At 41.3% G+C, this 12,327-nt stretch overlaps 1 protein-coding gene across 2 annotated transcripts in view; it reads right to left on the bottom strand.

Annotated features, from left to right (window-relative positions):
• pdss2 (decaprenyl diphosphate synthase subunit 2) overlaps positions 1 to 10,768 on the bottom strand; it is a 93,264-nt gene extending 82,496 nt beyond the window's left edge. The window contains exon 1 of one of the 2 annotated variants that reach the window (XM_023951525.1): positions 10,164 to 10,768. In XM_023951525.1, coding sequence (XP_023807293.1) covers positions 10,164 to 10,414 — 251 coding nt within the window. In that variant the 5' untranslated portion in view covers positions 10,415 to 10,768. The remainder of the gene's footprint in view (positions 1 to 10,163) is intronic. The other variant, XM_023951526.1, reaches the window with a different exon arrangement.
• Between the last annotated feature and the right edge of the window lie 1,559 nt (positions 10,769 to 12,327).

The raw sequence follows: 12,327 nt of genomic DNA, 5'->3' as shown, positions 1-12,327 counted from the left end.
TTATGATTCGTGTAATGTAAAGATTTAGAGAAGAGGTTGAGACGGTTGAGTAATCCATAAATGTGAGGTTTCACCTTTAAGAATATACATATAAAAAGCTTCAAAATTACAATTAGTGCATTAATCAGAAAGTCCAGGTTTTTGTCAATTATTGTAATCGAATTTTAATTGTATTCCAATTTAAAGGTTTAATGATGATATTTTTGGATTTGAGCCAATTATGAAAAGAAGACCAAAACTATTGTACATGAAAACATTCAAAGAAAAGATGTTCCACAGTTTCTACATCATTTCCACACAAGACACAAAGACCACTATCCCAGTTAGGGCTGCACGATATGAGGAAAACTTGCGATATGCGATATAAGTGATCAATATGGCGATAACGATATAATTTGCGGTATATAAACAAATAGAAAAATAACCAAAAACATAATTCCCATTTCCTTGCAACAGTTTAAAAATTATACTCCAAATGACCCTCATCGACATAGGTGACAATCGTCTAACATAATAGGCCTTCATCTGATTGGTAAACAATGGGTAGGCAACCATCTGATTGGTCAAAGCATAAAGGGATTTATTTGATGCGTTAAATGCTTCAAGCTGCCATAAGATTGTTTTAACACATTTTGGGTTTACGATTTATTGCGATATTCACCGTCTTTCGCGATATGCATATTGCAGAGCTGGGTACTGCGATAATGATAAATTTGCGGTATATTGTGCAGGCCTAATCCCAGTAAAAGTGAGAATGTAAAAAATGATTGGAAGGGTAAATATCATTTAGCGGGAATGCTCCAAAAATAGCACTGGTCATATAGCAAATCAATATATTGTGGTGATCTGGGGGTTAGCCCCACCTTCAGCTTTTTAGACTCATGGGAAGTGGGGAATCTTGGTTGTGTTAAATCGCTCACCATAAGTGAGGGAGCTGGGAGCAGAAGTGAGCTTAAGGCTGTTTGGCTGGTGGTGGGTGTGTTCAAAATGAACAGACAGATATGATTGTCCGCTAACTCATGCGAGTGTCGTTCTCAACAAACCGCGGTTGTGCTTTGCATGGGGCACGGGTAGCAGATTCCGACGTGTCAAGTGTGGCCGCTACTAATTAAGAGGATAGTGAATTAAGACTCAGGCGCAAAGGTTCTTGCCTGGATAGGAGAGGGTGGCGATTCAGTGCTTGCTATTAGTAATTTTGGCTCTTTAGTTCTGCTATCGTGAAATATATGGCAGAGTATGAAACGGCCTGAAACTTGCGAATCAATGCTCCCGCTTTGAGAAAGAGGGATGTGTGTGTGTGAGGAGAAGGGGAGGGGTAGTGTGGGCGCAGGTTACAAGGTAAAACGGCGCACGGAGACCATTGCCCAACACCTGGATCATGGGGGGTTTAAATTACTCAGCTCATTCTAATTATTCAAGATTCAAGATTCAAGAACAACTTTATTGATCCCCGAAGGGAAATTTAGTTGCAGTAGCAGCACTAAGGAAATAGGGGGATAAAGACAAACACAGACCCAAAAAATACAGGGAAGAAAAGACGAAAATTTTGAATAAAATAATAAAATAACTATACAGTCGGTAACTCTAGAATTCTCATGTACATTCAAGTCTGCCAAATGAATTGCAAAGTCTAATGGCTGATGGCAGGAATGACTTCCTGTATCGTTCTCTGGCACAGCGGGGGTGTAGAAGTCTGCCGCTGAAACTGCTTCTCAGGTTGTCCACCTCCCTGAAGAGGGGGTGGGAGGGATTGTCCATGATGGTCCCCAGTTTACCCAGTATTCTGTCCCCCACTACCTCTTCCAGATTGGCAGGCTTGAAGCCAATAACAGACCCTGCTTTTCTAATGAGTTTGTTCAGTCTGTTGGCATCCTTTGCTTTGATGCCAGCACCCCAGCACACTGCAGCAAAGAAGACGGTGCTCGCCATGACAGACTGGTAGAACATGTGGAGCATCCTACTGCAAACATTGAAGGACCTGAGTCTTCTCAGGAAGTAAAGTCTGTGCGTGCCCTTCTTGTAAACCACCTCAGTGTTTGTGGACCAGTCCAGTTTATCTTCTAGATGTACACCCAGGAACTTGTAGGACGAGACAATTTCCACATCCATCCCACCGATACAGACTGGGGAGGGCGGAGACTTTCTCCTGCTAAAGTCAATCACTAACTCTTTTGTCTTGGCCACGTTTAGCTGCAGGTAATTTTCCCCAGACCACCTGACGAAACGCTCCACGAGGCTTATGTACTCCTCTTCCCGTCCATCTTTCACACACCCGACTACAGCTGTGTCATCAGAGTAATGTCATTCCTCACTAACTATTGCAGACATTTTTTATACTTGTCTGTATTTTTCCATATACATTTATTTTTACGGTTGTTTAGTTGGTGATAGTAACGTATAAATAAAGACAGCAGGTAATGCAGGCTGGAAACCAGCTGCACTTTTTCAGACCATAAATAAACAATAGATCAGTTGTTGACCGGAGAAAGGTAGTTTGCCATCTCTCGGTTGGTGGAGTGTCCTTGCCCCAGGTGGAGGAGTTTAAATACCTTGGGGTCTTGTTCACGAGTGAGGGAAGATCGGAGCGTGAGATTGACAGGCGGATCGGAGCGGCGTCCGTAGTTATGCGGTCGCTCTATCGGTCCGTTGTGGTGAAGAGAGAGCTGAGCCGAAAAGCAAAGCTCTCAATTTACCGGTCGATCTACGTTCCAGTACTCACCTATGGTCATGAGCTATGGGTCATGACCGAAAGAACGAGGTCCCGAATACAAGCGGCTGAAATGAGCTTCCTCCGTAGGGTGGCTGGGCGCTCCCTTAAAGATAGGGTGAGAAGCTCGGTCACCCGCGGGGAGCTCGGAGTAGAACCGCTTCTCCTCCACATCGAAAGGAGCCAGCTGAGGTGGCTCGGGGATCTAGTCCGGATGCCCCCTGGACGCCTCCCTGGAGAGGTGTTCCGGGCATGTCCCACTGGGCGGAGGCCCCGGGGAAGACCCAGGACAGGCTGGAGAGACTACGTCTCTCGGCTGGCCTGGGAACGCCTCGGGGTCCCCCCAGAGGAGCTGGAGGAAGTGGCTGGGGTGAGGGAAGTCTGGGCATCTCTGCTCAGTCTGCTGCCCCCGCGACCCGGTCCCGGATAAGCGGAGGAAGATGGATGGATGGATGGATCAGTTGTTTATTAAAGTATTGAGGTTTTTGGAGGATTTTTACTGTTGGTGTTGCACAAAATTAGAAAAATGCCAAATATTTTTGGAGTAATCCCAGTGATGAGTTCTGTAATTTAGTTTTTAATGTTTTATGAGACCTAAACATGATTTTCACAATGACAGGTTTTTAAATAATCAAATCCCTCTGATACGTTTAACAAAGAAACACACACAGGACCAAAGACACACACAGGAACAGAGACGCACACAGGAACAAAGACACACACAGGACCACAGACACACACAGGACCAAAGACACACACAGGACTAAAAAAACCCACAGGACCAGAGAACCACACACAGGACCCAAGACACACACAGGAACAGAGACACACACACACACAGGACCAAAGACACAAACAGGACTAAAGACACACACAGGACCAGAGACGCACACAGGACCAGAGACGCACACACGACCAGAGACGCACACAGGACTAAAGACACACACAGGACCAGAGACTCACACAGGACCAGAGACTCACACAGGACCACAGACACACACAGGACCACAGACACACATAGGACTAAAGACACACACAGGAACAGAGACGCACACAGGACCAAAGACTCACACAGGACCAATGACGCACACAGGACCAAAGACTCACACAGGACCAATGACACACACAGGACCACAGAGACACACAGGACCAGGACCAGAGACGCACACAGGACCAGAGACACACACAGGACCAGAGACACACACAGGACCAAAGACACACACAGGACCACGGACACACAAAGGACCAGAGACGCACACAGGACCAGAGACGCACACAGGACCAGAGATGCACACAGGACCAGAGACACTCACAGGACCAGAGACGCACACAGGAACAGAGACGCACACAGGACCAGAGACTCACACAGGACCAGAGACTCACACAGGACCAGAGACTCACACAGGACCAGAGACTCACACAGGACCAGAGACTCACACAGGACCAGAGACTCACACAGGACCAGAGACACACACAGGACCAGAGACGCACACAGGACCAGAGACTCACACAGGACCAGAGACTCACACAGGACCAGAGACTCACACAGGACCAGAGACTCACACAGGACCAGAGACTCACACAGGACCAGAGATTCACACAGGACCAGAGATTCACACAGGACCAGAGACACACACAGGACCAGAGACTCACACAGGACCAGAGACACACACAGGACTAAAGACACTGAGCAGAAATGAACTTATTGCTAAAAATGATTTCAGGAGTTCAGCTCTAAGAAAATGACAAAAGAGCAAAGAAAACACAATAATTTGATTTATTATTTCTAATTATTAATATTTCCTGGCTTTGTTTGTTCATATTTGCATAATTTTGACAGAATATATTTATTATTATGGATTAACATTCCTGTCTGTTTTTATTCACATTTCTGATTAAAAATTTAAGTTAAACTTTTAAAAGTTTAAAAGTTTAGCTTTAGTGTGTTCAATAAATGTTTATCTTGTTCGGCCCACAACCTAAAGTGTGTTTTGGATTTAGGCCCCCTCTGCAACAGGGTTTGACCCCCCCCCCTCCCCCCCTCCCCTCTGTAATACAAGTCTAGCGTTTTTGTGTAAAATGGGCAAATAAAAATAGGGCACACAAAAGGATGTCCTCAAATTCTGTTTGTGTGTGTGGGGGGGGGGGCTAGGAAGTTTTTAGCAAACAGGTCCTGTGGCGCCCCTTCATACCACTTAGTGCCCATGAAATAGCCCTCAGTCTCAAAAAGGTTGGTGACCCCTACTCTAGAGTGTATTCAGACTGAAAACTTGTTTCGGTCAGTCAGGGGAAACAAACTCTGGTTCACCTTAAGCCAGTGCTTCTCAATTATTTTTTGTAAGGCCCCCCCCTAGGTAAAAGAAAATGTTTTGCGCCCCCCCATTATAGTATCTATAAAAGTTGTGAAAGTATACCTAACATTGTATCTTTAAACATTAACAAAAGAAAAAAACAACATAAATCCACTTTCAACAAATATTTACTTTATTTAGCCACAGAAACCCTGTTCTAGTCTTTTTCTTCCACTTTCAGCTTGTCCCATCAGGGGTTGCCACAGCGAATCAGCCACTTCACTGTGGAAGATTCACATGGTAATCGTGGCAATGTTTTACGCCGGATGCCCTTCCTGACGCAACCCTCTCAAATTAACAGGGCTTGGGACCGCCACAGAAGTAGAGAAGGGAACAGGGAGCAGCGCGGTTTCGAACCCTGGTTTCACAGATGGAAGGTGTCGCAAACCAGCACGAGCTAAACCAGCTCACCAACCCTGTTCTAGTCTAAAACAGAAAAGAAGCTTAAAGCACAATCCTATTTCTCAGCTGCCATTCTGAAATGGTCGTTTTGAGGTGCACTTTTATTTCCTTGTGGTTTTGATTCTAAAACCTGTCGACACGAAAAAACAGTGTCACGTCAGTCAAGGGGAGGGGAAGTGGGACATCTCCGACATCCAGAATCTCTTTGGCTACCGAATAACACAGTCTTACGTCAACAGACCAGTTTAGAAGGTGAGTTTTTCATATTTTTCAAATCTTTTACTTCATTAAACGATCAAACATGTACTTTATGTTGGAGGACGCCAGCACAGTCAGGTGAGAAGCTCCACCAGTAGCTGCTAGTAAAAAAGATGTTAGAAAGTAGGTTGTTGCATGAAAAACTATCTCCAGTCATTGTAAACAATGTTTTCCTGTGTTGGCCATGCTAGCTAGCTCAATGCTAGAGGGGCTTCCGGCTCATTTCATGACTTTTACAAATTAAAACTTCAAGAATGGTGAGAAAACAAATTGGCAGCTGAGAAATAGGATTGTGCTTGCGGTTATATCTTTTGGTTGCAAATTGTGGGTTTTGGTTCTCAATTTATGCATTTTGATTCACAGATTTGGGGTTTTGATTCGCGGTTTTATGGTTTTGATGCACAATACTTTAGCCGCTGAATTGACACCATAAATAGTGGCGCAGATTTTTTTCCAAGCACTGAAGGAAGGGCATCCGGCGTAAAACATTGCCTAGCTGTGGCGACCCCTGATGGAAAAAGCCGAAAGAGAAACAACAACTGAACCACTGTCACCGCTGCCCCCCTTTTATGCCCCGGGCAGTTGCTCATATTATTTGTGCCTAAAACCGCTACTACTGCCATGGCATCGCTGGGCGCGCGCCCCACTATTTGAGAAGCACTGCTTTAAGGGGACCAAATGTGTCCAGTCTGAATACAGCCTAATACAGTGATGAAAGTCAGGTAAGGAAAAAATCCCTGAACTTTTCTTTGAGCGATATGGCGGGCACAGAGCGAAATTTTGGAAAAATACGTGGTCTTAGATGCATTCTGGTGCATTCTGGCAGCTAGTTATTCACTTCTTTATCAAGAAACTAAGACTAATTGGAGCATCATTATTTGTCATTCAAACCCCTAGTTTGACTCTCCATTAAGGACTTGCTGGTCCTAAAAAAGAATTTGGAAAATTGCTCAAAGTAACACAATCCTACAATCTATGCTTTTCCTTAAAGCTGCAAAACATACAATTGCTAAAATATAGTAACATCAAAGCCCCAAATGGCAAAAAGAACACCAGTAACTATGATATTCTATGAAAATACCTCAGTTATTTATACATTATTTCTGCTTTAGAAATGACTGATGTACAACATCCACTTGCACTGTTTTCTCAAACTATAATTACATCAAAATATGGGATCTGCTTTAAACTTTAATTCTATAACATAATACATCAATTCTTTAACACCAATACTAAGTAATCTGGGAAATATCAAAACAAACATACAAACTAAGCTAAACATTGTAAACATTATTTTTTAAGGGAGTGCGGGTCCAAACCATCAAATACTTATAATTAATGTCAACTATACTGAACTAAATCATGGTAATTAGGAAATACAAATAAATTAGATAAAGAAATGTATTCAAAATAAAAACTGAAACTCAAAACTAAAATTGAAATTATTTCAAAATGTGGTTTTGAGATTATTTTACACAAAAAAGTATTTGACCTACACTACCTTAAAAATCTTTTTTTTCCAGCCAAGACCACTTCAATTTGTTTTTTATCGTCTTCTCACAACTGAGGTCGTGACCACGCTCAATAATGACGATGCCTGCCATTATTTTAACACAAATTTGATCGCAAACTCTTCAGATGTGTTTGTGAAAGTTTAGCGTGGGTCCGCCAGTTTTGGTCTCTAGGGAAGCAAGTCACGCTGACCACGTGGTGCAGACAGAGCCAATCAGACCCATCGACGCATCCGAAAGCAACTAAAACGTCCCGTCATTGGTCAATTAGGCCGGGAAGACGAGAGATGGCCACGACCATAGAGGAAGCGATCTGCGGAGAAATATAGAAAATAAAGCTAAAATTAGCTGATTTCAGACCATTTTTTAATCCGGAAAGCGATTTGTCCGTAGAGATCAGGTCTTTATTTCCCGGAAAGTACGTTCGGTTTGCTCAAAAACCCGGATTTCCGGGAATTCCCGGAAGACTTTCATCACTGCTAATATTGTATTCGAATTTTACTCTATGCACTTTAAGCTTTAAAACATATACAAGTGTCCTAAATTGAAAAATGGTTCCTAGTTGTAGTTGCAGTTCAAAGTTCCCCAATCCTGGAATTATTGTTAGGGTGTGATTTTAGGACAAAACTAAGGGCCAACTCTTCCTGTCTTGAGATTGGTTTGAAAAAACAAAAGTGACTGTGGCCAAGTTAGTTCCCCAAACTCCCACTGGGAGGAATTTTACAGAATAATGTAAGTCCCATTTGACTCTAATGCTGTGTTCACACAGATTGTGATTTGTGCGACAAATTCATGTTGACTGTCTGTATTTGGACGCACTGGGAATTCCCTGCTCGACGCTTGTCTAAAATGTATTTGTACACTATATTATCAAAAATATTTGCTCACCTGCCTTGATTCATATGTAAACTGAAGTGCCATCCCATTTCTACCCCAAAACGTTCAGTATGATGTCAGTCCACTTTTGCAGCTAGTAACCCTTGTGCTATCCTCGGCACTTTAACATTGGGAGTTGGGTCATTTAGACCCACTAGACAGTGCTCTGAACCTTTTTTCTTCAATGATTTGTTATCTTCACTGGTGTCCATGGATTACATGAAATCTTTCCACCTTTATCCACCTTTGTCATGGTAGGGTGAACACGTCAATGGAAGGGGGGGGTCATCTAAGATAGCACAAGGGTTAACGCTTTAACTTCTCCGGGAAGGCTGTTTACAAGGTTAAAAATTGGTCAAAAACTGATGTTGGTTAGGAAGGCCTGGCTCTCATTCTCCACTCTAATTCATCCTAAAGGTGTTCTATTGGGTTCAGGACATGTGCAGGCCAGTCAAGTTCATCCACACCAGACACTGTCATCCATATCTTCATGGACCTCTCCTTGTGCACTGGTGCACAGTCATGTTGGAAGAGGAAGGAGCTGCTCCAAACTGTTCCCACAAGGTTGGTGGCATGGAATTGTCCAAATTGTTTTGGTATCCTGAAGCATTCAGAGTTCATTTTACTGGAAGTCAGAAGACAAGCCCAAGTCCTGAAAAACAAGCCCACCCCGTATTTCCTCCTCCACCAAATGTCACACTTGGAACAGTGCAGACAGAAAAAATACTGTTCTCCTGGAAACCTCCACACCCAGACCCAGCCAGATGGAAAAGAGTTATGAGAAGGCGTCTCCACTGCTCTAGAGTCCAGTGGCGCTGTGCTTTACACCACTGCATCCAATGCTTTGCATTGCACCTGGTGATGTGTGGATTGGAAACAGCTACTCGGCCATGGAGACCCATTCCATAAGGCTCTGTGCGTGCTGGACTTGGGCTAATCTGAAGGTTACGTGAAGTTTTGAACTCTGCAGCACCTGACTGTGCAGAAAGCCGGCAACCTCTTTGCACTATGCACTTCAGCAACCCACTGACTGTCAGTTGATGTGTCTTACCACTTTGTGGCTGAGTTGCTGTTGTTCCCACACTTTTTCATTTTGTTATGATAGGGCTGACAGTTCACTGTTGAATATTTAGGAGGGAGCAAATTTTCCAATTGGATTTGTTGCACAGGTGCAATCCATGCTGGAATTCACTGAGCGGCCCATTCTTTCACAAATGTTTTTAAAACAGTCTGCATGCCTAAGCGCTGGATTTTATGCACCTGTGGCAAGGCCAAGTGATAAGGACAGTGGTCTCAAACTTGCAGCTTGTTGTACTGTTTTGAGAATACAAAACTAACAAAAAAAAAATGATTAAAAAGCAGTTACGATCAAAAAAATATAACTTTTTTAAGATGCATATAAAACATGTAACGTTTGCTTGAAAGATCCCATCTGTGCTTTCAAAATCTCCTTTTTGGTGACAAAGATATATTGGAATTATATATTGAAGTATGACAGATTTGGCAATCTGACGGAAAACTTTTATTTACTTTAATAACACAAAAATCTCCGATTCAGTAGTAATTTGGGTTTTAAAGTGAACAGCTTGCTCTGCTAGTTAAAACCCCCTGACACTTATAAATGCAAATATGCATCAAACCACTATAGCTTCAAAATTACCTTCAACTACCATCTACTTGAAAGCAAAAAGTAAATATGTAGGGGTTAACATGCAATAAATGGATTATGGGGAAAATACCTCTGTTTTACAAATGAAAATGTCAGTGTTCTGAATAGATTTGGTACATCTCAGAGTAAAACTTGACTGTTTAAAATTGCAACAAGTAAAACCTCTTCAAACGGAGTTATGTTATCCACCTGACCTGCAGGTTCTTCCCCACACAACCATTACTTTAATGTCGTCACAGCCAGCTTTATTATGTTTTAAGCACTGACCTGTTGCATAGACAACATGGATCGCGAAGATCAGTGTGTTGCAATCACCACGTGTGTTTTAACACATGTTTGACAATGTCACCGAATCTGTGACATATCGGAGGAAAGCTGTGCAACGGTACCTTGCAGTGTTGAGCAGGGGATGCTGAGTCCCGACCAGCTTCCGGATGTGCATGGCCACATTGCTGAGCTCGTCGCTGAGAAGACAGCGCAGACTCATGAAGGAGGTGGGGTACCCCACGATCTTCTCCGCATCAGAGACAACTTTACTCCAGCTAGACGATCCAGTGCTGGAGAACAGACTGAGCGTCCTCTGTCCCCGGATGGGGAAAGTGAGCCGGCGGAGAAGCTTCGAGCAAGCGGACGCGAACATTCTTTACTCTGTCTGTGTCCTGCAGCTTCCTGTTATCAAACCTCCAGGTTCACTGAAGACGCTACTGCAGAGACATAATGGCGGGAGGAAGAACTAACGCAGATCCACCGAGACTGACATGGAGACAGCTAACCTAACAAGGGAAAAACACACCAGAGAAACACCACACTACCCTACACAGGGCGCCGCCATCTTTGAATACGTAACATGTGACGATGTGAGTCGCGCTGACAACTGTCGATGGACCGACATTCCAGACAGAGATGTTTCAATTTTTAAGACTACATTTAAAAAAATGAATACACCCAAAGCAAGTAACAGTGGAACAATTCGTGCTTTTTTGTTTGATATTTAATCCCCTCTTCTAAAAAAACTTTGTATTCTAAACATTATTATTATTATTTTGTACTCTTTTTATATCTTTTAAGATACTCTATTTTCTTATCAGCAAATTCTATTTTTGATCTGTTTCTGCTAAGTTTATTACTAGCTTATGTTGTTGAATAAGTTTGGAATGATGGCATTGGTTGTTGCGGCTGATGATCTATTTGAGTCCTTGATGTTGCGTTTTGTACTTTAATGTTATGTTCAATAAAGCTGGGAACAAAATGGACCGACATTCCTTCCGGTAGATCATTCTAAAAATTATATTTATTTATTTATTTTGTGTTTTATCTATTGTACCTGTTGTTTTTCATTATTATCTTGTTTTCTGAGCCATGGTTACAATTCAATTTCCCTTTTGTGGGATCAATTAAAGTAATCTATCTGTCTGTCTGTCACATTATTTTACTCTGAGTAAAATAATGTGCTTTTTTAAATTATAGTTTACTTAACTAATTTTTTTGTCAACTAAGTCCTTTTATTGAAAAAATAGATTTTAATTTATGTGGGACAAAAAGTACTTAGTCAGCCATAAATTGTGCATGTTCTCCCACATAAAAAGATAGGAGTGGTCTATAATTTTCATTGTAGGTATACCTCAACTATGAGAGACACAATAAAAAAATCCCCCAAATCACATTGTCCTATTTTTAAAGAATTTTATTGTAAATTATGGTGGAAAATAAGTATTTCGTCGATAAAAAAAGTTTAACTTAATACTTTCCTTACATGACATATGATTGTAAAGCGCTTTTCTTCTTCAAAGGCCCAAAGCTCTTTACAGTCACAGTCCCATTCAATGAGTTCTATCACTAGAGGAGACACGTCCGCTTTAGAAGCCTGGCCGACGGTGGCGGAGCGCGACGCCATCTTTTTGAGGTCGATGACGCCCACATGACAATGATTTGTATTGCTTTTAGTGGTGTCTAAGTAGCTTTTATATACCATATATATTTTTAAATTTATATATATTTATACATATATGTAAATATATTTATATATATAATATATATATATATAGATACATCATTTATTGTTGTTAAAGAAGAGAAACAGTCAGCCTTAAAAGCTAAAACTTTAATGAAAATGCATTGTTGCAGGACTTCTTAAAAATAAAAAAATTATTACAAAGAATTTTTAAAAATAATTTCTAAACATTTAGAAGTTTTAGACCTCTTTGACATGTAATTTAAATTATTTAGAAAAACCCAACAATAAGTCAATAAAGCAAATAATGATAATAATAATAATAAATCAATAGTAAGTCAATACATACAATAAATAATAACAATAAATAAATAATAAGTCAATAAATAATAAAAAAATAAGTCTATTAATAATAATAATACTAAAAAAATAAAATATTCAAAAGAAGTCCAAAAGTGAACAGTAGATTTACCCTAAAAAAACAACAAAGAAAAACAATAGATTTATACTGATTCATGTGAGTGATCAATTTGTGTAACACAGATATTATGGTGTCGGGTTTCAAGCAAACAGTCTGGCCTCTCATCAAAATGTGTTTCCAC

This window comes from Oryzias latipes, chromosome 22, assembly GCF_002234675.1.
Source record: "Oryzias latipes chromosome 22, ASM223467v1".
Lineage (NCBI taxonomy): Eukaryota > Metazoa > Chordata > Actinopteri > Beloniformes > Adrianichthyidae > Oryzias > Oryzias latipes.
The sequence above is the reverse complement of the archived record's forward strand: the minus strand, read 5'-3'. Positions and strand labels throughout refer to the sequence as shown.